At 41.6% G+C, this 24,048-nt stretch overlaps 1 protein-coding gene across 6 annotated transcripts in view; it reads right to left on the bottom strand.

Annotated features, from left to right (window-relative positions):
- Positions 1-7,722: 7,722 nt before the first annotated feature.
- Positions 7,723-24,048, bottom strand: part of LOC133383184 (uncharacterized) — a 139,546-nt gene continuing 123,220 nt past the window's right edge. For all 6 annotated transcript variants that reach the window (XM_061623363.1, XM_061623369.1, XM_061623364.1 and 3 more), the window contains 2 exons: positions 12,169-12,383; positions 7,723-8,710 (listed from right to left, as the gene is read on the bottom strand). In XM_061623363.1, coding sequence (XP_061479347.1) covers positions 8,103-8,710; positions 12,169-12,383 — 823 coding nt within the window. In that variant the 3' untranslated portion in view covers positions 7,723-8,102. The remainder of the gene's footprint in view (positions 8,711-12,168; positions 12,384-24,048) is intronic.

Genomic DNA, 24,048 nt, shown 5'->3' with positions numbered 1-24,048 from the left:
ACCCTTCAAATTTCCAATATAGCCACAATTCCCAAGCAAAGAATAATTTGCTTCTTTTTCCAGCAATAAGGGAGTTAATATTCCAAACCTGTTGACATCATCATCTTAGACAGCACAAACTGCCTTATCTCTTATGTGTCCAAGAATGCAAAACAAATTTAGTTCACAGCATCAAAATAATTAGTGGCATAGAGAACAAGCAGATTTGTCACAAAAAAAAGTAGACCAGAAAAAATAGTCCCAGACATATAATTCTCAAATATTCATATAAATCAAATTTTCCTCTTCAGATTAGATGCCCCTCATCCATTTGTATCTTTATAATGCTCAATTCCAGGTCAGCTTTTTGCTATAAAGCCAAAGATAGGCTATTTCGATTTTCTTCCTCCTTAATTCCACATATAAAAGAGAAAAGTATAACTCACCCAGGGATTCTTTATTGCTGATTCTTTAACAGATCTCTTTTGGTGTAACAGCTTAGTCCAATTGATAAGAATAGACAGAAGAATGCTTGCCTGTTAAAACCCGTTTTTCTTTGAAGAAAAAAAAACACGTCTCGCTTAGTCAGTTTGAGCTTGCTTGAATTCCTTGGCTCCGTCTGGTGCTGCTGGCTGCACCTTCGTTCATAGGCGATCCTAATGAATTCCAGTCCCCAACAATCACAACGAAGCTTTTGTGGATGATCTCTTCGTTTCTCCCTTACCTGGGAGAAAGTTTTTACCAGTCAAAAAACTCTTCTGACTGGTTTTAAAACTGAAAAAGCTTCCTCTGAGATGAGAGCTCGTCTCAGAGGCAGTCACAGGCGGAGCTTTCCTCCTGGGAAGTCCGAATCGGGGAGGTACCATAGCTAAGAGCATGTGGAAGGTCCAAGGTTTAGTCCCTGGTGTCTTCAGTTAAAAATGGATTTGGTGATGGGAAAGACCTCTGCCTGAGACCCAGAGAGCCATTGCATATCTGAGTGGATGATACTGAGCTAGAAGAACAAATAGTATATTACCTAGTGTAAGGCAGCCTCCTGTGTTCCTGTTCCAACAGGGCTGTTATTAGAATAAAATAGGATAGTCCCTTCCCATATATCTTGCCCTGAACTCATTGGATGAATAAGTGAATGAAGCCTAATCTAGGTTCACAAATATGTACTCCATTTCATTTGTAAAGGATTTTCAAACATAGTAAAATTTGGGTCGAATAAGGTTTGAATCCCCACACAGCCATGAAGCTCACTGGGTGACCTTGGGCCAGTCACTGCCCCTCAGCCTCAGAGGAAGGCAATGGTAAACCCCCTCTGAATTCCGCTTACCACGAAAACCCTATTCATAGGGTTGCCATAAGTCGGGATCTACTTGAAGGCAGTCCATTTCCATTTCCCAAGGTTCTTGGACTAACAACATTAGAATAGATCTTACTTGATTTTGTGTTAAATATAACAATTAATACAGACTATTCAGTCACACTGACCCCCCTCTCTCACTCTCTCATTCACACTCTCTCTCTCTCTCTCTCTCTCTCTCTCACACACACACACACACACACACCGCTTCCTACAACAAATTAAACATCATCCAGCAAATGTCTTCAGGGTCATTTTTCACATTAAAGCAACCTCACAGAAGTCAAATGAATGAAAATGCTTCCACATGGCAGTGGCTCCAAGCACAGGTTGTAATGTGTGACAGTTGTTCGTTAGATGCATTACCCTTATGACATAGGGAAGCTCTAAGCCAGCACCAACTGCCACTGTGAATCAAGCCTGATGAGTCCGATTCAGTGCCAAAGATCTCAGGTCATCTTTCAAAGTCTCTTTAAACATTTATTTATTTATTTATTTTAAAGATTTAGGCTGCATACACCCTACACATTTAAAGCACATTATTTCCCCAAAGAATCCTGCTGTCAATTGTAGCTCTGTGAAGGGTAAACTACAGTTCCCAAGATTCTTTGGGGGAAATAATGTGCTTTAAATGTATGCTGTGTGCACAGCATTAGGCTTGGTCATTCAGTCCAATTATTCTACAAGGTAACTTGTAACAGTTCTACTGATACAGTGCAAACCTTTTCTATCTGGCTACAGCAGGGCCAATCCATTGTGTCTGCTGAGAAACTACTGAGTTTTGTCTCCTCCTCTCCTTGAACTGTTTGAACTGTTTTCACTCACCGTGTCATTAGAAGAAATTTGTTAAGTAAGAACTAGGGCTGAGTTTGCTTTTTTCCTCCTCCCTCACTATGCCTTTTGCATCCTGGTTTTAAACTATAAGTCTCAGGGCAAGGGCTGTTTTATCATTTATCTTTGTAACCTTTTTTGCCTGATGGGCAGGGACAAAATGCTTCAAATAAATACACAATAAAATGAATCAACTCACTCTCTTGGCAGTGGAGAAGCCAGGAGAGATGGAGGGTGGTGGTGGTCATGATGATAAAGCCTCTCTCCAACTCTCTGGTAGTTCTGCCACCTCCACTGCCATCTTTACAGAGCCCATTGTGAGCCCACCCTTAGAAGGTGGGCTGCCAGTTGGCACCAGACACTGATGTCACTGGAAAGGTGGTGCTTGCTATCGTACAGGCCAAGTGGAATGTGGCTCCTATCTCATCTCTTGATTGTAGGACACCTAAAAATGATAATGGGAGAAATTGGGGAGAAATTCAGTTTCAGTTCACCTTTAAAGCTGAATCTATCAAATTCATCCTTTCTAAAACAATATTAGAACTGTAATATGGCCATCCTTTGAACTTGACACTAGTCTGAATTTTGTAATGGAGTTCTCCAAGCAAACAATGTTTACAAAAATGCATATATCGGGGGAAGCTGTGCATAAAAATGAATATATTAGTGAACACAACATGCAAAAATGCATTATATTAGGAGGAATTGCTTATAAAAATGCACATTGGTCAAAACTGCATATACAAATGTGTTTATTAGGAGAAATTTGTACTAAAACACTGAAGATTTTTCATGAAAAAATGCAAATTGCTATAGAAATGTGGAGAACTGAATTCAAGATTAGAAAAATGAGAAACAGAGAACCAAAATTAATATATAATTAATATATAATTCCATCCCTAGATGATGGTGTTAAAATCCCCTCTCTAGCACTCTAGCACTATTTATGTGGTTATTGTCCTTTTAGGATCAAGGACATGCCAAGGACAAATATCCTTCAAGCTGGAAATGTAGTGCCAGAGAGCACCAGGAGCAAACTCCTTCTGTTTGCTGGCTGATTTTCTGATATACAGAGACAAAGTACAGATATAGCACTTAAAAGAGATATAAATAGTTCAGAGGCAAAGTTATTTCTAGGGTCAGGAATAATTACCCTGAAAACAATGTTAATTCTAAAATTTGTATACATTAAACTATTTCTGTGAGTTGTGGATCATCAGTTCATGTTATCCATTCAAGGTGATTATTGGTCTTGAACCAATTCCCCAATCCTGCATCTCAATGGGATTTCATTAGCACAGTAACATATAGTAGTCCTTCAAAACTGATAGATATCAATCATTTCATGGGCTTCACAAGAACACAAACAATGAAGCTTTGGGCAGAGAGCTTTGATGTGTGTTTGTTTTTGAAAGAAAACAAGCCAACACAAGAAATGTGAGGCATCTTCAATCCAACTGGCCTATGGTCAAAAACCATTTCAACATAAATATTGAGATTCTGGTATTTATGAGGCAGTGATTGTTTACATTTGTCCCCCAGCAGCAGGAATTAGGCACATAGTAAGCACACACATCTGGAACGCTCACAATGAGCTGAACATGAAGGGACATCTCATCCTGGACTGGCCATCGATGGTGAGGCAATGTCTGCAAATAGCTTCCAGTAGGAATAATAAATCCACAGGGAATGGGAAAGAATAATCTTTTATAAGTACATCTCACACATCTGCCAGCCTGTCCATTTATCTTTCCATCGTCTCCTAAAGTATTTGCTGGTAGGGCTCAGAAAAATGCTGAGTGTGAGAGAAAGGTAATAAACTGGGAAATCTGTGACTGTTTGGAGAAATGTTCCTTCCTCTAGGAATCGTATAGGGCACTGTCAGTTCCTTCTTCTGGTTAAGGGAGACATTGGTGCCCTTATGATAGTAGCGGGGGGGGGGGGTTCAGCACCTTTGATGTTTGATTTTTCAGTACTGCCTATAGCTTCTTTTAATTTTTTTAGTAGAATTGAAAACAATTTGCAGGTATGGTCAACTTTCTCAGGGGGTGAATCCTACCGAATTTCAGCTGCAGCAGTTTTCCCACAAGGCAGCTTTTACAGTTTTGGAAAATAAAATAAAAAAGAATCACTTAATCTCCTCTTGTATTTTGTGGGCAATTGTCTGAAACCTGTAGATATATATGAAAGGTACCCCAAGTGGGTCCAGGGAGGGTTGTGCTAGGCACTTTTAAAGTTGATTGTGAAGAGAACTAAAAGGGATTTGCTTCCCTTTCTGTAGTGTCATTGGCAACAATTTTAGTTTGATCATGGCATACTTTGTAGATGTGACCCTAGGAAAGTAACCTGAAAAATTTCAGAAGGATGGGAGCAGGAAGTAATGATTAATGCAAAAAAAGTGTCAGGCTTGGGTTCTGCTAAATTGGCACAAAATGTCACTAAGTGCAAAGCTGATTTGAGAGGAGTGGATGTGTGGGCATGTGGCACATGGAAGCAGAAGGACTTGAATGTCCAGCATATCCCAAGTAAGCACCACTAGCCTAACTAGCAAAGAGCACACAAACAGCAAGGGTGATACATTACTTCCAGATTCCTTCCCTGCAGCACTATGACTGAGCCCTAGTAGAATCATTTCCTCTGATTAGAAGCTAGATCTGTCAAAAGAGCCTTCCCGCCACCATCTCCTCACCCTTATTTTTTTTTTATATGTCAGTCTTAGGAAGTAATGTTTTATTGCCCACACTGTTTGCATTTCTTTTAGTATCCAGATCCCCAAAGTATCTGGAAGCACTTCAGAGATCCCCGCTATGGTCCAGAATGCCTTGGAGATATCCTGAGTTGGTTTGGAAAAGCCCTGAATATCTTCTGAAACTGCCGGACTTCAGTTCTTGATTTGGCTTTCATCCAAACTTTTTGCACAGCAATACTGGAAACCAAAAGATTCTCTTACTCACTTCATGGCACAGACCAGCACTGTACACGTAGTGTTCATATGTGCGCTGTTAAGTACATAGCTAAGCAAATTACTGGATCACGGACCCCAATTTATTTCTAGGCTAAAATCTCATTTGCAATATGGGAGCTTGGGCACCAACAAAGCCTTGCCTGAGCCACAATAACACCACCTATTCTGTGCTGTTTGAAACCAGTGAACCCTTCCCTCCCTGCCATCCTTTTGTCTTCTTTGCCATATCTATCATTTCCCATCACCATTATTCCAGTCCAGCAGAAGCAAACCTGCTCTATTAAAATCTATGGAAGTTTTGTCACTGATGTCTACAGGGCTAGGAACCCCTGGGTAAAGTACCCCATTACTTCTATATTCCATACAGCACTTAGCAAAATGTACATTAAAAAATAATTCTTGAATAATAGCAGTAGTAATTAGTAAGTGAGACCTCTTATTTGGCACTGCCTGCTCTTCCCTAGTGCTTTCTGTAAATCTCATTATCTGAATAAGTACAACAACCTGGGGATCAAACCAGTTCTTTTCTTAGCTGCATACTAAGTCCCAGCTTCCATTGATTGTTGGGCTGTATAGCAGGTACCCAATATAATTTAGGAAGTAACTGCATGGGTTGAGGGTTTGACTTGAAAGTGCAGGAGCATCATACAAAAAGGTAACCATGGGTTTATTTAGTTCTCTGGAAAAGAATGCAAGTTATATCTGCAACAGCAGCTTGTGTATATAAATCCCTTTTGCACAGTTCTGAAATATCTCCTCCACAATTACATCTCGACTCTGCAAGCAGCTCCTGTTGGTTGGTCAGTGACAAATGTCTTGGGCTTATAAAATCAATGGGAAGATTCTGTTTTGCATAACTCTTCCTAATGAATGCTGGAATGTGAAGGGGAGTTGGAACAAGATACCAAACTAATAGTTAATTAGTACTTTCCAGGAGCTGTTAATCATTGCTTTCGCTGAGCGGCTTCAAAAGATTTAAGGAGGCCTGGCAATAGATTTTTTCCATTTGCAGTACATATGAAAGGCATCTTATCACTGATGATGTAACAAAGTGTTTCGGTAAAGTGATCCTTCCTCCAGGTTTTGCAAGAAGGATATATGTTATATCTAAATAGCACCATGCATTAGATAGATTTGTTCTTTTGTCACTGTCTAGAATGAGGGAGTATCGTAGGCTACTGTTGGGAAGGGATTTTTGAGGAGGCAGGAACATGACGCGAAGGGAACCCTCTGTTCTCACTGCAGGAAGCAAGCCTTGGCCTCTTTTCCTTCCCATCAGCCTTGGCCAGAGATGAATATGCTCTTTGGATGGATTATTACTGGTGCACCTCTGTGTCCTCACCAGTGCACCTCTCTTAAAATTCATTATGTTTTGTTTCTTAATATTAATTTGAAGTTGCTTTAAACTGTGTCTGAGAACAAGTTCATCTGGCTCGGCACTAAACTTTGATTATATCCACATAAATCTTTCCTAGCCCTCCTGTCTTTCATCCTCTTAACTGGACATGCCAGGGCTTGGATCTGGGACCATCTGCATGCAAAGGAGAAGCTTTGATCTATGGCTCAGAAATGCATTGCTCCTTATTGTTCTGTACAATATTTCTCACAACTTTTGTGTAAACTGCACTCTGCTTTTAGTATGTATGTACTTCTTCCTCTCATAAAGGGAATTAAAAAAATGCATTGTGCCATTCTTAACTTTCAAATTTTACAATATCTTCGCATTCTCCAAAACGTTTACTTTTTATGAGAGCAATCTCAACTCCAGCAAAGTTGTCCATCTATAAAGGTAGTATGTCTCACTATGCACAAATCTGGATTTTTTTTAAAAAAAATAGAGAGATAGCTCAATGTTTTATTTAACAAAATTTATATACTGTTTGAGAACCTCCAAGTGATTTACGTTGTGTGTATCTTATTCTACCCCCACTCCCAACCACATGGTTAATTAGGGTAATTAGGATTTTAATCCTAAATAATTAGGATTAGGTAATTAGGATTTTAAAACTCTGCAAGGCCCCAGATTTGGTTCAGGGTCTGGATCCAGATCAGGTCAGCCCTGAATCATCCCAGGTTGGATCAGGGCCTCTGTGAAGCACCAGACTGGGTCACAAATCAGGAGTCATGCACAACCCTAGTTTATGGATAGATAAATGTAAAAGGTCAACTCTTTGTAAACTGTCTGGAGTTTCTGCTGGGAGCTGTGGAGATACAGTATCTCAGCAGAAGGCCAGCAGGTGGGTTGAGCTGCCGCTAAACTGCCATTATTTACCATGTGTCAAACCAGGATTAGTTCTGTGAGTGAGGCTTCTGTCTTTATAGACAGGAGCCAAGGCATCAGAAGCTGGTAAATTCTTACTGGTCACTTTGTGGATATTTTGCTTCATCCTATTAGATCAGTGTGATATGTTGCTGAGGGAGGAAGAATGCCACTCAAATTGAAACGATTAGATGGGTGGCTGGAGAGAATAAAAGGCCAAGGTCTGGTCAAGAAGAACAGAGTTGGGTAAAACAGACATTGCCACCACACAAGGAAGACTCGTGACACAAGATTGGAATAATGTTATATTTATTAAATATAACATACTAAATCCAAAGCAAGACAGCCAATCATTCAAATATAATTACTTCGGGCAGGTGAGGTTAATCCTAACTATGTGGGACTACCCTCCCACCTTCAAAAGGCATTAATTCTAATTATTGCATAACTCCAGAGTGAAGGACGTGTGTAAAATCCTCACTCCTTGCTCTTGGAGCCATGCGCGTGGTTCCAACCTCCACACCATGGCCCCGCCGTACAGGCGTTCACCATGATGCGCAAGCCGGTCCCATAAGGACACCACCCAGATCCCCACCAGAGATGAACCCTGATGGTTCCCTGGGAAGTGCTCCTTTTGTGATGCCTTAACCACCTAAATATATAATCCCCCACTATACCTCACCTGCCCGAATTCTATGCCACAGGAGGGGATCAGCTCAAGCTTGGTCCACTCCACCCAACGAAGACAACAAAACCCTTAAACCCTTCATAATATCCTCTAAAAATAAATCACACCCCTGGTCCGAAAGATGAACACCATCCCCACGAAACAAATGTGGGGCATGGAACCTAATCCTGTCATGGGGAATGAATGCCCCCCCAAGCGACAGGACAAGAGCCCTGATCTTCCTATTCACCCATTTCCGGGATCTATCGATCCTGTTGGGATGAATAGCACCCCTCCACACCCTTCTAACAAGCATATCAGACCACACAATTATAAGGCGTGGATAGGAATTAAGAAGCCACGTGAGATCGCGAGTAACCTTAAGAAGCAGGTCCACACCAGGACTCTGCACCAAATCATTTTCCCCTAAATGGATTAATAATATATGTGGCCAATCCATAGAAGACATAATACGGCACACAGAAGGCAAAAACGCGTCCCATAACATGCCCCTCCGGGCTACCCAGTGAACTGTAGCGGTAGCAGAAAGCTGCAGCTGGGTCCCAGGAGCAGACGAAGAAGCCCTCCGATGAGCCCAAAACAAAATTGAGTGGCCACACAAGGCGATCCTCACGGGAATAGGGATGCTTAGCAAACCTAGGGAAACAAAAACAAAACCTTATTATTAAGGCCTGACATAAGATTTGAATGCATCGGAAAGCCATCTTCCAATCGCCTGTATATCGCTAACGCTCATGCCCACGAGGGCTGCGGCCGTAGCCGCACCAATCCGGAAAGAATGCAGCCCATAGACTCCAGCTTCACGACCACTGGCCAACAAGGCCCGCCGAACAACGGCCCAAAATTGAAATTGAGTCAGGGCAGAACCATCAGCATGAATGAAAAGATAACACTGGCCCGCTGGCCGGAGAGACAGAAATTGTCGCATTGCAGCCACAGGGCACAATTCAGAGACCTGGCAACTGCGTAAAAACACAATAGTGCCACGGCCTTTCTGATCGGTCTTAGAGACCCGCAGGGAAAGCCTCACTATATCGGCACCTAATGTGCAATCGCCTATGCATAAGGCACGATAGGTCACATCACGCTTGGAGGGGGCCAATACTTCACTAGGGCGAAAAGCACCGTAAAACATCGTCAGAGTTAGTGTGGCGAACAGGTGCGACTCATACCGAGATGAGCATAATGAATTAAACAACGCCAGGATCTGGAGGAGAACATCGGGCGTGATTGGCCTCCTCCGGTCAGTGGACCTGGGAGTGGAACGCGACCAACCCTCAAGGACCTTTCTGACCCTAAAATCTACAGAATGATCCGGCAGCCCCCGTGCCTTAGAGATAAAGGCAAGCGCGGAAATGTGACCGGCGATAGTAGAAACAGCATTGTTTTGCCCTTTTAAAGTTATCATAAACTGCAATAGATGATCCACAGGAATAGGCCACACCAAAGGCATCTCCTTGCTGATGCGGAAAGTCTGGAACTTAGCAAATGAACGCTCGTACGCATTTCGAGTACTGGGAGCCAGAGCAGCTGCAATCGCAACCCCAACTTCTGGTTGCCAAGGTTCCACAGGAAAGGTGGGACTGGCACAGGATCTAGTGCCACTCCAGGTGCAAGCTCCCGAAAGCGCGCCATCTGTAAGCGGGAAAGGGCATCAGCAACGGAATTTATTAAACCTGGAACATGCCTGGCAAGGAATAAAATATTAAAGCGCAAACATTGCAAGACAAAAGCCCGCACTAAGCGCATAACACGGGGAGACTTAGAAGTTTGTGCATTGATAACGCAAACCGTGGACCAATTATCACACCAGAAGCGCACTGTGCGATTCTGAAATGACAAAGGCCAAATGTGTACAGCTACTACTATAGGAAAAAATTCCAGGAATGTCAAATCAGAAGTAATTCCATTGGCCAGCCAAGAGGCAGGCCATCGCTCAGCGCACCACTGTGATCTAAATATTACTCCAAAACCAGTTCCCCCAGCGGCATCAGAATGCACCTGCAATTCAGCTTCCAATAACAATTCCTGTCTCCAAAAGGAAAGGCCGTTGAATTCTGTCAGGAATTCAAGCCACATGTGCAAATCCGCTCTCATTCCTGCTGTAATACGCAGAAAATGAAAACGAGAGCGAACACCCTTCATGGCGTCACATAGCCGCCTGAGAAATGCACGACCAGGGGAAATAACTTTGGAATCAAAAACTAAATGTCCTACCAGCTCCTGCAATTGACCCAGTGTAAGTTTCTTTAATACAAGCACTGATCAAAGCAGTTGTCGCAGTGCAACCAATTTATCCAACGGCAAACGTGATGACTGCGCTACCGTATCCAATTGGATCCCTAAGAAAATAAGGGAAGTAGCAGGGCCCTCAGACTTCTCAGGAGCGAGCGGAACTCCCAATTCCTCAGTTAAAGAGGTGAAGGATTGCATTAAATAGAGGCAGTGAGAAGTCCCAGCCGGCCCAACAAATAAGAAATCATCAAGGTAATGAGCAGAGAAGGAGGAGGAAGCTTTCCTCCACAGTGCCCATTCCAAAAATGTGCTGAATGCTTCGAAAGCAGCACAAGACACAGAACAACCCATTGGCATGGCCCTATCTACATAAAACTGGCCCTGAAATTTAAAACCCAATAAATCTACATCATCAGGATGTACAGGCAGGAGGCGAAAAGCAGATTTTATATCACACTTCGCCATTAAGGCACCCCTGCCTGCCCTCCTAACTACTCTCACTGCCTCATCAAAAGAGGTATACTTAACTGACGCGTGTAACGGTGAAATGCCATCATTAACAGAGGCACCTTTCGGGTAAGATAAGTTATGAATAAACCGGTATTCGCCAACCTGCTTCTTAGGCACAATACCTAACGGGGAAATCCTCAAATTTCTCAAAGGAGGACAAGGAAAAGGGCCGGAAATACGATCGGCACTTATCTCCTTATTAAGCTTAGCTAACACAACAGACGCTAAATGGCTAAGAGAGGGCTGATTGACTACTGATGTAGCAATCCGTGGACCCTCAAAGGGAATACGAAAACCATCAGTAAACCCTTGCAGTATAAAACTAGCAGCCTGTCTATCAGGGTAAAACTCTAACAGCTTAGCCAAAGGAGCCAGCTTGACCGGCCTACTGGCCTTGCGACGTACTGCCGCTGTTGCCAGAACCACGTTTGGGCTGGTGATGCTCCCCTGTACCCTGGCAAGCCGTGCGTGCACGCTGACAGGAGGAACTGGGGTGGGTGCCACCGCACATTGCGCAAGCGTGTCTGAACCTACAAGGACGTCTGAAACATCTGCCAGTGCTGTTGAATGCCCAGCAGACTTGCTGGGATTGAACCCAGTGCCCGTCTTGGTTGGAACCAAAGGCGGCAGTCTGCGCTCGTGCTAACAAATGCCCACTATCAGCTCTATCGCCCAAGGTGGGCCTGGCGGGGGTCATAGATTGGAGCCAAAGACTGGCATGCTCAACATCCCAACGGAGGGTGGGATCCAATGCCGCCCTCTGCCTGAAATTCTCGTCATACCGAAGCCAAGCGGTGCCAGAGAATTCCCGGAAAGCTCGATGAACAATGTCCTGATACTTTATCATGGACAAAGCTCTAGAAGGATATGCCTGAGTCATAACCCCCATATAAATTGTGTAGGCATTCAACCAGTTAGGCCAAATGCGATCGACCCTCCACTTCATAGCGGCCTCACGCTCCTTAACCTCCTGACCATCCTTAGGTTTTGTTTCATTTTCACGAAACAGGAGAGAAAACAAATCGATGTACTCTCCGCGCCAAATTTTTTCTTTTGTTCCTAACAATAAATGGTCCCCCAAAGGAAGAGATGTGTCACCCTGTGGATAAATTCCTTGAGGAAGAGGCAAGTAAGCGGGTGCCAGAGAGGAAGAATTGGCAGAAGGCTGCCAAGGAGATACTGCAGCAGCAGGCCAAGGGAGCTGTGGGTGCTGAGGCACCAACACCCCCCCATAAAAACAGCAGGGTGCGTAGAATCACCCAGCACCGGGGAACCATCAGCAGAGTTATCCTGAAGAAGGGGACTAGAGGCGTGTGCTTGTGTAGCGTGAGGGTGTAATTGTTGCCCACCTGTATAAGTTGCAGGAGAAGCAACGACCGGCGGCATGGTGAACCCTGGAGACCCGGGAGTGAAAGTGGCGGATGTTGAATGGACAGGCATCTGTACATCCCGATGCTCAAGTTCAGGCAAGGTAAGGTTCGTGGGCGGAACAGCAGGCAAACCAACTGGAGGAGTATGCACTGAAGACCCCTCCATGGGCGTAGCATCTTCAAGCACACCAACTCTAGAAACCAAGACGAGATTTAGTCATTTTGGAAGCTAACCTAGCAGATTTCTTACCTATAGGTCTGGAACTGGGACCCGCATCAACGTCCTGAGTCTGCCTGCGTTCCCTTTCAAGCGCTTCAACTCTAGCCACCAAGGCACGGATGGTCCCCAAATCCTCCTCCTCGTCAGAAGATTGATGCTGCATTGAGGAAGGGCGCTTGGTGACCTGCTTCAGCACCCGAACCCCTTTCTTCTGTTGCACCTTCTTGGGAGGCATGGTCAAAAGACCAGGATAAACAAATACACAATTAATAAAGTGTATATATACCACCAAATATGAACAAGTTCTGCAATTTAACCAACTAACACAATTGCCAATTATAATAGAAAATCAAAAATTAAAATTATTTTAATTTTATGCTAATTAAATTTATTTATATATATATTATTTATTGTATTATTATTATTAAGTGATTATATAATTAGTTATTATTTATTATTTGATAATGAATAATAAAATTAATACTATACTATAAACTATGTGGTGGGGGGATAAAGGAAAAGGAATGGGGGTGTTAAATTTCAATAAGCTAATTATAGTTAAAAAGCAACAACTGCAGAATAACTAGCACTACACACAAAATTGAATTATGAGAAATAAAACTATTAAATTCAATAACGAGGCTCCAATAAATTAAAAGATCAACGATCAAAATGCTATATACAGCGATTACACAGAGAGAAACGGAATTAAAAGGGGTTAGACGAGGACAAAAACGAAACTCAGGCAAGAACGGAGAATTAACTTCTAAATTAACACAGGAACGACTACTCCACCAACTAAACTCCAAAATTTGGACCAAAGAAATTAAGAAAACTGAAGCTGTACGAACTGAAGAGGGGGGGGGGAACGAACGGGAAAAAAAAAGAAAAAAGCCGCTAGGCGCGCGGGCGGTTGCCCGCCGCCCAGCTGTTCAGCGGGGAGGGAAATTCAAATCGGGTAAGAGGTTGAGGATTACAACGATCGAATATAACTTAGGAGAAAGAGAACAATCAAACCAATACGCCGACGGAGCCACGGGAAGCACCAACCAACCGCATATGCCGCGAGGCGAAAAAGGCAAGAGCGGGAAGAAGAAGAAGCCTTTTATATGCTGCTCAAACACCCTTCCTGATTGGGTGAACGATCTCACGTGGCTCTAAAATGTTTGTATCGCGAGCATTCACGAGTCCTCCTTTTAATAATGGCGGCGGCAAATCCGTCCCTAAAAGGAACGACATTGTCAGGTGAGTGGTAAAGGCAGTGGGAGTTGGGCTCTGCAAGTAGGAGGGTTTTCTTCTTTTGTCCATTACTGGAGGATTTCAGAATATTTTAAACTGAAAGGATGGCAGAGGAAGGCTAGTCTGTTCAGAGACTTGACTGGGCATTGTACTCTCTGGAGTGGTTTATACATGGCTGGGAAGATTGATTCTGGGTGTTGTGAGGTTTGTGGGTGGAAGAAACAGTTTGTCATGTACTATGGGACTGTTTGTGTTATGTGGAACATAAAGACCCTCTCCTTCATAGGTTTAGTGATTTGGGGTTTCAGACTTGTCACTGGGGGCTGTCCTTCAGGACAAGAATCTCTGGAGTGTGGTATTGAAGATATTATGGCAGTTTGTGAAGGCTATGGGGCTTTATGAAAGGCTGTGAGTGAAGAGTGGCAATCCTGTTTGCCAGTAGGTGGTGGTAATAGGGCCTTTCCTTGGACTTGCTTTACCATTAAACACCTAAGGAGGAGGAGAAAAAGAAGAACAGTGTGGCTAAAGACAGAAGACTCATGTGGGTCTGTTGCTCAGTTGAAGGAAGAGCTGTGTCAGCTTCATTTACACCTTAATTAATAGCTTTAATACATATACAATCATTAGCTCAGGCTACATTTATAATCAACAGCTTTGCCAATACCAGATACAATCTTCATATATACATGATTCTCACTTAGGCCACATTTAGTCTCCTAAGCATTTATTCTGGCAGCTTAGTAATTATAGCTTCCAGTAGTTTCCAATGTCAGTAACAGGAAGATGAGGCATACTAGATTCTTAATTTTTAGTTATGAGACCATTTGTGGTCATCCATCATTAGAATAAGATAGGGACAGTTTTATTTCTACAAGGTACAAGATCTTCCTGATTTTACAATGTATTGGAAAATACTTTGGAAGCCAAGGGACACACAATCATATAAGGTGGCAATGCAGCTATGTGGGTGACACAAGCCTCTTTGCTACAGTTAACCTTTCTAGAAGCTTTGTAGAAAAGGGTTACCTTATCAAGTTTTGCTAACTACTTCAGGCCGTTGGCTTGAATAAAAACACCTGATACACACAGATTGCGTTTCTTCTTGGAGGTACCTATCAGATGTTTAATGTATGCACATGAGTTGCTATTTTTACTATATGCTACAGGTTTATCTTCTGTAGTAGGGACCCTGCTTTTCTAATACAACTTTAGAAATCATGTGATGTTTTGACTGAAAGGCAAGCTGCAAAAAAAGCTCTTATCTACTACAGCCTTAAAATTCCAATCTGTCTGGAGCTGTAGTGAAGAGGACCTCTCTTGACAGAAGTTTCATGAATCAGTTTGGACATCTGCTGCTCCTTGGGAGTAAAACTCTAAATTCTTCATCAGCTGGAAACTGGAATCAGACAGTGTACACTGAGGGATTTCAAGTGGCCCAGAAAGGCTTGAGAAGCCTGAAAGGAGCTTAGAGCTGACATCACAGGCTAGAGTGAAAATCTGTGGGGAAGAACTTGGCTTGGGAGGCAGCCTCCCAAGTGTCAGCCAAGTGTCAGCAGGATTACTAGAGGCAATTCTGGTTGCTGGGCTAGAGGGAAGACTACAACAGACTTCCTGAGAGAAATCTGAGAGCCACTAGAGCAGCCTTTCCCAACCGCTGTGCCTCCAGATGTTGTTGGACCACAACTCCCATCAGCCTCAGCCATTGGCAATGCTGGCTGAGGCTGATGGGAGTTGTGGTCCAACAACATCTGGAGGCACACTGGTTGGGAAAGGCTGCTCTAGAGGGAAGAGGATGTGGACAAGATTGAAGACTGCAAGTATAGACCTCAGTGCCTAACTGATGTGTGTGATCTAAGGAGGAATCTTATAGGGAAATTGGCTTAAGTTTGGATAGAGAGAGGAAATGAATCCCACATAACTCTTCTTAAAGTGACCAGAATTCTGCACTGTGTTTGATATACCATTTTAAACCCAATTGTATACACATTCTTCTTGAAAGCAACTATAACAAAGTTAAACATCTAGTTTCTTAAGTAATCATGCACACAAACATCACCCTTTGTTTATATGACTCATAATTTTAAATAAAATATTTTATATTTTGCTTTTATTTTATATTTGGATCTCTGAGTTGTTTTGTCATGCACTTAGCTATATCTACTGGTAGGTAAACTGGGTAAGGAAACAAATGTTAGTTTCACATGTGTTCATAACCTTGCTCCTTCCTATGTCTGCATAATTCTGGAATTTGGTTCCACATGCATTTTTGAGCCAAGAACTGTGGGTTGTATTCCACTAAATCCTATTCAGAGTACACCCATTGAAATTAATGAACCTTGGTTAGTCATGTCTATTAACTTCAATGGGTCTTCTCTGAGGAGGACAAGCATTTAATACCACCTTGTATAAAATTCAGAGAATTGTGAAAAACAAAAAATAACTGTGTTCTTCTGATCAATGTATTCATCGAAGAACTATGAATCAGGCTGCTTCACTTAAAAATGTGGACCAAACAAAATCCTCAAGCATCCCAAGATGCTACTTCATGGCATAGCATCATTCTGAAGGAGCTGTTAGAGGCACCAAACTTGTGAATGTATGACAAAGATTAAGGGTTAGCTTCTGGGCTAAGTTCAAGGTTCTGGTTTGGGTGTACAAAGCCCTATACAGAACCAGGATACCTGAAAGATAGGCTTACCCCTTAAATACCCAGTCAATCACTACACTCTGCAGGTGAGGGCCTTCTGCAGATACCATCTTATCAGGATGTCCATTCCGTACAACATAGGAAGTGTACCTTTAGTGTAGTGGCACCTACCCTTTGGAATTCCCTCCCCATAAATATTAGACAGCTGCCATCTCTGTTATGTTTGCGGCACCTAATGAAGACCTTCCTCTTTCAACAAGCCTGTTAAGTAGAGACCTTATCCCAGTCTGCATCTGTGTTGATATTGTTTTTTAATGTGTTTTTACAGCTTTTAAAAATGTTTTTAAAGGTGTTTTGTTTTAATATGTTTTTAAGGATGTTTTGTTATAATATGTTTTAAAGTCTGTTTTTATTATCTTTTAGAGTGTTTTTAGTGCTTTTGTTTGCCACTCTGGGCTCCTACTGGGAGGAAGGGTGGGATATAAATCCAATAAATAAATAAATAGAACTTAACTGAGCCATGATGTGGGTTAACTTTGTATAGGTTCTGTCATCTTCAGATGCTTGAAATAACAAGCTACCAAAAGGATAATTCCCTTAACCGTTTGAATTGTACAGAAAGATCATTCCATGCATGGACACTGTCCTTACATTAGGAACGGCTGTTCCTTAAGTATTGGCTCTATACCAGCTACCAGACGTATATGCTCGATGTACAGGAATTTGGCTGATGCTATTTTGGCCTAAGATTAGCCACAAAGTCCTAAAGAGCTTCTACATCGCTGTTAGGAAACATGACATCCCCCCCTTTCACTACATCAACTGTTCATGGTTTGTTTGCTTGTTTGTTTGTTTGTTTGTTTGTTTAAAAAACCAACCCCATCAAGATTAAAACTCCAGCAAAAACTTTATAGCTTTTGTGTGTGTGTAAATTTCTCCACAGCTTGTTGTTTACAGTGAATCTTAACACCCTGTCACAGACATAACACAAATGCATGAATACAAGAAATACAGATTGGATACAAAAGATGGGGCTTTGGAGCCACAGTTGCTTCCTTTTGAAAGGAATTTGCATACAAGATGGCACGTTTGATTGCATTTGATCACTGGACAGCTTCCTTCCCAAAATAGCATTTCAACAAGTTAATTGTTTGATCTGGTAGATGGCACATCAGACTCTCTTTCCCTGCCTGTCCCCTTCTCCATGCTCATTTTATCTGTTGGCAAAGATGCTTATAAAAGCAACCTGAGAAAGACAAAATGGACATCACAAGAACTGAAGGAGTTTTAATGGTTATAAATTTATAAACTAACAAAAAGTGTCCAGAAATGATGAAAGAAACAGAGGCAATCTGCCAGCTTTCCACTCAGACCCTCTGCTAGGTCATTTAGAACACTTTCATGTACTCTGAGAAAGTCCGTTCACAAATTAATACTGTTAGGTACTGTAAGAATAGTATAAAGCCTCCTTGCTAGTGGCAGTGTATGAAAGAAGGTGTATAGCAAGCTTCTCTTTTTCTCCATGCAGGTTATTCAAGTGTGCACAACTGCAAAGATTCACAAGCTAAGGGCCAAACTACAGGTGATCTTAACGGTAGTTCTGCAATTGACTACATGGATTTCTCCACAAATTTCCAAATTGGGGGTGGTGAACCACATTGGAATCCTAACTAGGAAGAGCTGTAGGGGCAAATTCAGAAGTGCAGGGTCCTTTCATGATACTCACAGCCATCCACCTTTTTTTGATGCTGGGTTGAGAATGAGATCCTTGTTCTTAATGCCTTCTCCCACAACAACAGTGTCTAGGAGTCAATCAGCATGAAAGGGGAGATTGTTAGCTACAAAAGGCTTCTCAGTGGCTGACTCATCTTCTTTCACTCTGATTGGCTCCAATCACCAGAGAAGGAGAAGAAAGCATGTTAGAAGACTTTTCTCAATGGCTAACACACTCCCCTTTCATGCTGATTGGCTTGTAGGATGCTGGAGACATAGGGACCCTGCCCCCCCAAAATAAGGTGTCTAAGACCCCCTGAAACCCCAGATGACTGCACCGCTGAGGAAGAGTAATTCTTTTCAGCCTGCTGTGGTCCCGTTCCATATTGGCAGCCCTGTGCCTCTGCCTTTCTCTCTTTTGTAGTCAAAATTACAACTGTGGGCTGCCCAGATTCTGAGTGGGAGGCAGAGAATTAACACCTCCCAACTAGGATCTCCAGGTCAGACCCATCCCAAACCCTGAGATTTCAGGGCTGGGCCTTAGTGATGTTATGGGTACGAGCCCTAGTGATATCATGGGGTGTGCCCTAAAGATGTCACAGAGGTGGGCCCTAGTGATATCATAGGGGCATGTCGTCATGATGTCATGGGGTGGACTCAGTGATGTCATTAAGCATGATACATTAAGCATCAAACACAGTTGCTTGAAGCATACCACTCAGTTTCCCCTACCCCCCAAAATTAAGATAGAAATCTTCACTAAATGAGGGTGTTTCCAGGTCCAGCTGAAGTGACAGGATCATTCCTTCTCACCTGCTTAGGTAGCTTGGGTAGGGAACATTTAATCCAGCCTACTTACTTTTGGCAAGAAGGGTTAAGTGCCCTTAGGCCAGGCCAGTCACCAGAAGGCCACTGTAGGAAGAAGGGAGCCTAGAGTTAATGGGAGCACTCAGGAGTAAAGATGGATGCCCCTGAAGGCTGCAATTCTAAGTACACTTACTAAGGGCATAAGACCAATGGAACTCAACAGGACTTACGTCTGAGTAGATATGGTTAGGATTGTGCTGTTAGTAAGGCTTGACTAGAGATCCTTTGCAAAGACATCCATATCAAAGCAAGCCCCTGCCTGGAATGTTCTGCCTGCCTTTTAACGTGGCTGCTCCAAATTTCTTTACAGACTTGACCATTCACTGTAAAAAGAGCTTTGAGTAAGAGTTAAGAAGCTTCTCTACCCTATTCTGCTTACCTTGTGGACTGCTATAAACTCACTTTGACAGCCAAGCCAATTCCAGTAAGTGGTTTGATCTACCTTCACAGGCAGTGGTTTGATCTACCTTCACAGGCAGCAGCCTGGGAACAACAGCAATTGAAGCCACACTTCCCAGTATGTGAGTTCTCTTTTACCATTATCAGGCAAGAAACAAACCATCATGCAAACAACAAGGTGCATCATCAGTGGGTTGTTGTTGCTTCTATGGATGTAAGGGAGTGAGGTCAGAGGTAAAGGAAATGCAAATAGAAAAACAAAAAGACAGTGATGATTTCCTAAATGCAATGACATACCAACCACAACAAGATTCTTAGGATTAAGGCAGAAACTCAGCATCCCTAACCAATCCCTAACCAAAACTAAAAACTATCCTGGCAGCCAGTCAGCCAAGGTCACAGAAATCCCCATGCAGCACTACCTGACTAGAGGGCTGCAGTTAGTGCAGAATGCTGTGGCCCGAGTGCTGACATGAGTGAGACCCTATCAGTATATAATACCTGTGTTCTGAAATCTGTACTGGTTACCAGTTAGCTACCAGGCCAAGTTCAAGGGGTGCTTTCTACGTTATGGGTGCCACATAGTACTTATTCTTCTCTTGTAAGATATAGATCCTTTAGTGTGGCAGGACCTACACTTTGGAACTCCCTGCCTATTGACCTTAGACAGGTGCCTTCATTGTAGTCTTTTTAGCACCTGCTAAAAACATTTTTGTTTAGGCAAGCCTCTCCAGGCATGTAGAAATGATTGTTTTTTTAAATCTGTTTTTAACTCATTGTTGGTTTTATTATTTTGAATGTTTTAAATATCTGTCTTTTAACTGTTTTTGTCAATTTTTTTGTTTTAATTCCTTCTGTAAACTGCTTTGAGTTTTTTTTACAATAAAGGAGTATATAAATGTTGTAAATAAAATACATAAAGAAATGTTGGAGTCACTGTGGCCCTTGGGTCTCTTTCCTCTTTTAGGAACAAAGGAATCTGCCTTATACTGACACAGGCCTTTTGGTACCATCTAGCACAGTACTGATGTCATGGATTAGCATTGGCTCTCCAGGATTCCAGGCAATAGTCTTTACCAGACATTGAATTTTGGACCTTTGCATGCAAAGCATGAGCCCTACTACTGAGCTATAACCTTTCCCCTGTTTAAAAAAGTATCTTTAAAAAAAATTCTTTTCAATTTACTAATGAATGCACATCATACCTAGGGCAGATCAACATCATTCATTTAAAGCACATTTAACATACATTTGAAACTCATGAATCCCACCACAGAATCGTGGAAACTGTAGCTTGTTAAGGGTGATGGGAACTATAACTGTGAGGGAGAAACTACACTTCCCAGGATTCTTTGGGGAAGTCATGTGTTTTAAATGCAAGATGGATGTGCTTTAAATGCATTGTGTGGATCTATGTAATAAATTTTGCATGCATGTAAATAATTTTGATTACATTTTAAAATGGAAATTAGCTGCAAGGTTTACATGAGCTGCCCACCATCTCTCAGCCTAATCTGCCCGTAAGAGTGAAAACAATAGAGGACCATGACTACCCTAAGAAAGAAGGTCACACTTAAAATGTAGAGGAAATAATAATGTACAGCCATAGTATGAAATTAGATACTTGTCAGGACATAGTATGAAGAAATATTTATATAAGCATGATTGTCAAAGATGCTTGTTATTTACACAACCTGTAAAGATATTTATAGTGCAATCCTATGTATGTTTACTCAGAAGCAAGTCCCAATGTATTAAATGGGGCTTACTCAAACAGGGAAGCATACACAGGACTGCAACTTCAAGTGATAAGGAACTTCACTCACCCAACCCAAAATTCAGAATCATGCCACTTTAAGCTGTTTTGCAACTGTTAATACTTGCTTTATAGATCATTGAATGTTAAATGGATTTATATCTTATTATGAGCTGCCTTGGTTTCCAATCTGCAACCCTACCTCACAGGGTTGTTGGAAAGACTCCATATACACAAATACTGGAGATGTAAAAATACATAAAACCCATATAATAGTTTACTACCAAAACCAGTTGGTCATTGCAGAATATTTTTTTAAAAAAATCAGTATTAGTTTCCTGCAAAATAAAAACAGTGACACCTAAGTAAGCCCTGCCTAATTGTTTTAAAAATAGGGTTGGAGGGGTGAGAAAGATTTACAACACAAATGCAATCCTTTGCTATGTTCACTCAAAAGTCCCATTGATTTTCAGCACAATCCTAACCATGTCTACTCAAAAGTAAGTCTTCTTGAATTCAATGGGGTTTATTTCCAGTATGTGGGATTAGCATTGCAGCTTTCTCCCAGAAAAACTTGTACAGGATTAAAGCTTCGTATTGGGAAGGTTTTCAAAACCGGCTATGAAGTTTGACAACCCAGGAAAATTTAAACTTGTTTGACTCCTCATAATTAGAAATGTATAACATATTGTAATGGCATTATAACCTATATGTATCCTTCTTTTAAATCTCTGTTCAAAAATTATTTGAAAGATAAAATGTATAATATGCTATTTTTGGTCATAATTTAAAAAATCCTGCATTTACACTTTTATTATAATAATAACTGAAATTGTTTACAGTAAACAATTGCCTACCAAGATCCTGATATGATTTTTTGTTCTACGTATCTTGCACACAGACAGAAAAGGACTTTTGCTACTTCTGAAAGCTATAAACTTACTCAATTTATGAGATTTTCAGAGAAGCAGGAAAAGACAACAATGTTCTGGCCTTGCAATGGTCCTAGCTATTGCCTGGAGGTCAACAAATCCCTTATCAATCACAATCCTGACTTCACTTATTGACTACAAACCTGAAAGGGCGGAGTTAGAGCAGCCAGCTACAATCTCATTTAACAGAAGTTGCCAGGGGGGGCAGCTGACATTTTGGTGTATATCTCTTGACCCAGACCACCTAAGAACTTACTTTTTTAAAAAAAATGAAAGCCAAGAAACCAGAGATTGGGGTGACTCACCCAGAGACAGAGAGCTTTCCAAAAATCCGGAGTCTCCAGGCCAAAACTGGAAACCTGGTAACCCTACCCCTAACCCACAGGATAGGGGCTATCTAAGTAGGGTATACCATACTGGTAATTTGTGTGTGGAGGGGAAACCTTTACTCCAGGGCACAACTATGCAGTTAAGGTGACACAGATTTGCCTGGGCTGGCAAAATACATTGCACTGCCCCCCACTTCTCCTCTTCTTCTGCCCCTGCCACCTCTACTCCTCTTCCCATTCTTTATCTTCTCCCTTACCTACTTGGTGAAGTGTTTGCTGCTGCTAAAATGCAACAGTGCTGGTGGTCTTTCCCCCTTCTCTCTACCTTGCTCTGAGGAAAGGGTTCCTTTGTCTGAGTGAGACATTCTGGAAGACGTGGCTCAGTAACATACTTGCATTGCTGCCACTTTGCTGTGGCAGCTAGAAATTAGTATATGATCAGTATTGGAACTTCCAGATAAAGCAGAATGAATAACAAAAATGTGGGGTTTTGTAGCAATGGATAAATTGACTTATAAGAGCAAATGTAAGACATCAGTAAAAATTTCTGGATAATCTGGCTCCTTTTGTTGAATTTTGAAGACTGAATTAGCTTCCTACCCATACCTATGTTTTAAAATGAATTAATCTAAGGAATAGTATGTTATGATATAAACAGTTCAATTTTTCCCATTTTTATATTGTTTTTTATTTTGAAATAAAATATTGTATGTGTGTCCTTATTGTTCTGTCTTTTGTGTGCAGCCCTTGTTCATTTGACTGCTTGTATACATTAAATTTCTTTTTTAAAACAAATGGCAAACAAAATGCTATCCTCATTGTCTGCTTTGCTGCTGCTGCCATGTGTGTCCTGTCCTTTTGAAGAGGAACTTGACTGTGGAAAATGAAAAATGCCACCTGAACTAGAAAAAAGATGCATTTATAACTAGAGAAAGAGAAGAAGGGGGTGGTGGTGGTGGGGAAACCAAGCCTGTAAACATTACTCTCTCTGATAAATTGATAGGTACAGAAATCCAAATAGCGCTATCAAGTGCTATCTAAAGTGTGCGTTCAACTACAGTCCTATAACATTAAAGATGGAAACGAAAACACAATGTTTCTGAAAAACCTTGTAGCAACCAATACAAACAAAAGTGAAGCATAAAATTGATAAGAAAATGGAAGTGGCTTGATTAGATCAATTCTATTAAAAGCATTGAAGGACAATAAATGATTCAATAGAGGTAATCTGCAGTTCAGGTTTACTCAGTAATCCACTGGAGGTCTTTGTCAAAATCTTTTGACAAGCTAATTAAAAGAAGACAGTTATGCAGCCCTGAGTATTTACTTTTCGCAAAATGAATCAACCAATTGGCAAACTCCCACATCCATATTTTCCCCTTCAGTAGTGCCATGGTGACCTTTTGTGATAGCATGAATAAACTCCTTCTCCCTCATGATAGTTTCATGGCAACTTAATATTTAAATAGCATACCCTTCTGTAGGAAAGACAGCATACAAATTGGGGGGCTCGGAATATCCATTCATGGTAACCCTGTTGTTTGCTCACTGTAAGCTATGAAGAAGAAGAAATGTTTGTGTGTTCAAGAAATGAACCAAACACTGCTTTTATCACCACTTGCATTTCTGTACCTTCTGTATCTTTTCTCGTTCAGACCAGTACCTAGAAAACAACTAAATATGAAGGTGGAAGGAAACCATTTTTTGTAACTGGATTAAAGTTATATGTTCTGTCTTTGCAATATCCAAAGGGAACT

Source organism: Rhineura floridana, chromosome 4 (assembly GCF_030035675.1).
Source record: "Rhineura floridana isolate rRhiFlo1 chromosome 4, rRhiFlo1.hap2, whole genome shotgun sequence".
Classification (NCBI taxonomy): Eukaryota; Metazoa; Chordata; class Lepidosauria; order Squamata; family Rhineuridae; genus Rhineura; species Rhineura floridana.
Note: the sequence above shows the minus strand (reverse complement) of the source record. Positions and strands in the feature narration are given on the sequence as shown.